We start from the raw sequence: 3350 nt of genomic DNA, 5'->3' as shown, positions 1-3350 counted from the left end.
TCCATCTACTTACAGATACATTCATGCTAAATTTATTGAGCATTTCGTATATGACAAGCAGTTCCAGAGTCAGTAATAGAAAACAACACAAAATGTCTGTATGCACGGTTTCTGCAGTCTAGTGCAGGAAAAATGACACGAGACAAGAACATCAGTAAAAAATAACAGTATGTGCTATCACATAGGTTTGTACAAACTGCCAACCAAGCAAAAAGGACAGGCCAATGGTAAGCAAGGACCAGTTTAGGAAAATTGATATTTACAGGCTACATTTTTCTTCACTCAAAATGAAACTCTTTATTGAGAAACACAGAAAAATAGAAAAATGTTTAATTGAGAAAGACAGCATTTTTAATTTCTAAATTTTAGTTGTAAAATATTTTGGTATATTTAAAATATAGCAACATAAAGGCAGGTTTTAAATCTTTTAACCCAGTCTTTTACCCCTGACATTTCTATAACACTTTAGATTTCAATATGTGTTTACATGCAGTCTTTCCTTCGAAATGTCCCCTTTTGATAGGTATTATTTATTATATAAAGATGAGGAAATGGAGATTCAGAGAAGTAACTTGTTCAAGACCACACACTAATAAACTGGCCAGGTCAAAACTGAACTCGTATCGATCTTCACTTCCAATTCCATTATTGTCTCAACTAAAGTAAAATGCCTTTTAAAAGATAGGCAGCACAACACTGTACAATTTTTATTGTATGTAAAATATGCTTTAACCACTATCTCTGGATGTCTGATAGTGGAATGCCTTGAAATGAAAATTTTGCCAAACTGTTTAATGAATTACCAAATTAAGTAGATTATTTTACGAAAAGACAAAGGCTAAATCTATGAATTAGTAGTTAGTAGAAAAAAGGGAAAATAAAATATAGATGAATTGATCAAGCAATGAATGAAATTATGACATAAGATCATATAACTAAAAAATGAACAAATTACTATGGTTGAATTTACATTTTTAAAACGTATATTATTTTTCTTTCCTATCATACTTACATCTCTGTGCCCACTGCTAGCAGAATCGTGGAGTGGAGTGTCATCATCTAAACCTTGTGTATTAACATCTGCTCCAGCTGCTATAAGTATCTTAGCAACATCATAATATCCAACATTGCAAGCTTCATGCAGTGGTGTCCAACCTAAAGTTAGAATATTAATTTAACATATGATTCACTTGCACTAATTCAAGATACATGCTTTTCACATTGATACCTATGTGTGACATATGAATTCTAAATTGCACATGGCACAAAAGGAAAAAGGAGTTAAGCAGCAGCTACTGCAAATAAATACCTAAGAACACCACCACCGTTACTGAAGGTTCATTCAAGATAACATTACAGTTGACTCTTGAACAACATCAGGGTTAGGGATGCCAACCTCCATACAGTCAAAAATCCACATAAAACTTTTGACTTACCCAAAACTTAACTATTAATAGCTTACTGTTGACTGGAAGCCTGACCAATAACAGTCGATTAACACATATCTTGTATGTTGTATGTATCATACTATATTCTTACAATAAAGCGAGCTAGAGAAAATAAAATGTTACTAAGAAAATTACAGGAAACAGAAAATATATTTACTATTCATTAAGTGGAAGTGGATTACCATAAAGGTCTTCATCCCTGACATTTTCACACTGAGTAGGCTGAGGAGGAGGAGGGAGAGGAAGGGTTGGTCCTACTGTCTCAGGAGCAGCAGAGGTGGAAGAGGTGAAGGAGTTAGAAGGAGAGGCAGGAGAGACAGGCACACGTGGTATAACTTTATGGAAATACATGATAATTTCTCATTTTTTTGCTTTTTCATTTCTCTAAAAATGTTTATGTTTCTATATGGCACCAATCCTTCTTCCACCATTTGCCTTAGTTTCAGTGCCCGTATCATAGAAGAGTCCATAGTCATTAAAAAAAAAAAAAAAGTAAAAACAGTTATGAGTAATTGGAAGCCCTCTGCAGACTGTCTAATATCAACTTGTTTTCTGGCACTGCTTCTTCTAATTCTTCTTCCTCATTGCCTGATGATGGTTCAGAAGCACTCATCTCCATCAAGTCATCTTCTATCATCTCTGTTTTGGTGTCTATTAACTCTTGAATTTCTTGAAACCCTTCACCCACCACTTTTGCCATATCCATAATCTCTTTCATGATCTCCTTGACTGGCCCTGTGGTAAATCCCATGAAGTCATAAACAACATCCGATACAGTTTTCTCCAGCAGGAATTTATTATTTGGGGCTTGATGGCTTTTGCAGCTTGTTTTTTGTTTTTCAGACAGGGTGTCACTCTGTTGCCCGGGCTAGAGTGTTTGGCATTATCATAGCTCATTGCAAACTCAAACTTCTGTGCTCAAGCAATCCTCCTGCCTTAGACTCCCGAGTAGCTGGGACTATAGGTACACATCACCACGCCTGGCTAATTTTTCTATTTTTTGTAGAGCTGGTGTCTCGCTCTTGCTCAGGCTGGTTTCAAATTTCTGGCCTCAAGCAATCCTCCTGCCTTGGCCTCCCAAAGTGCTAGGATTACAGGCATGAGCCACCATGCCTGGCCTTTCACAGCTTTTTCTATTACAATGATGCCATCTTTCCAATGGTATAATCCTTTAGACTTTCATAAGGTTCTATCAGGGTTCTCTTCTGTAGTGTTGATAATCCTTTCCATGGAGTACCATGTACAATGAGCCTTAAAGGTCTTTGTGACTCCCTGATCTAGAGGCTAATTTAGAGACATTTTGTTTGGGGGCAAGTAGACTACTTGGAGGCCTTTGAACTCCTGAGGTTCTGGAGAGCCAGGAGCATTGTCTAATATCAAAAGAACTTTAAAAAGCAGTTCCTTATTAGCAAAGTACTTTCTGACATCAGGGACAAAGCAATGATGGAACCAATCCAGAATAATGGTTCTGGTCCAGGCCTTCTTGACTGATCCTGGTGTTTACCCTGTCCCGTAAAAGCTCAGGAGTTAGTAGCTTTATAGATAGGGGCAGTCTTGATCATAAACTTGACTGCATTTGCACAAAGTAGAATTAGCCTATATATACCTTACTGTCCTAAATCCTGGTGCTCATTTCTCTTCCTTACTAATAAATATTCTCTGTGGAATATTTCTCCAGAATAGGGCACTTTCATCTACATTAAAAACCTGTTCAGGCAGATATCCTTTCTACTCAAATTTTGATAAATTTTAACTTTTTCTATGACATTTGTGTATATTTTCTGGTAGTAAATGATAAAATAGGCTAGTATCTACATATATGCATTCGTGATATACCTTTTTCTTAATTTTTTAATATTTCTAGGCTACACAGTTTATGAGTTTTTAAAAATTATTGCAAAT

The 3350-nt window shown here is 36.0% G+C and overlaps 1 protein-coding gene across 1 annotated transcript in view; it reads right to left on the bottom strand.

Annotated features, from left to right (window-relative positions):
- The window catches only part of LOC105813622 (ankyrin repeat domain-containing protein 12), a 79521-nt gene that overhangs the window by 73659 nt on the left and 2512 nt on the right, over positions 1 to 3350 (bottom strand). Inside the window, exon 2 of the mRNA XM_012648381.1 lies at positions 1013 to 1155. Coding sequence (XP_012503835.1) covers positions 1013 to 1155 — 143 coding nt within the window. The remainder of the gene's footprint in view (positions 1 to 1012; positions 1156 to 3350) is intronic.

Source organism: Propithecus coquereli, unplaced genomic scaffold (assembly GCF_000956105.1).
Source record: "Propithecus coquereli isolate 6110/MARCELLA unplaced genomic scaffold, Pcoq_1.0 Scaffold283, whole genome shotgun sequence".
In the NCBI taxonomy this organism is placed as follows: Eukaryota; Metazoa; Chordata; class Mammalia; order Primates; family Indriidae; genus Propithecus; species Propithecus coquereli.
Note: the sequence above shows the minus strand (reverse complement) of the source record. Positions and strands in the feature narration are given on the sequence as shown.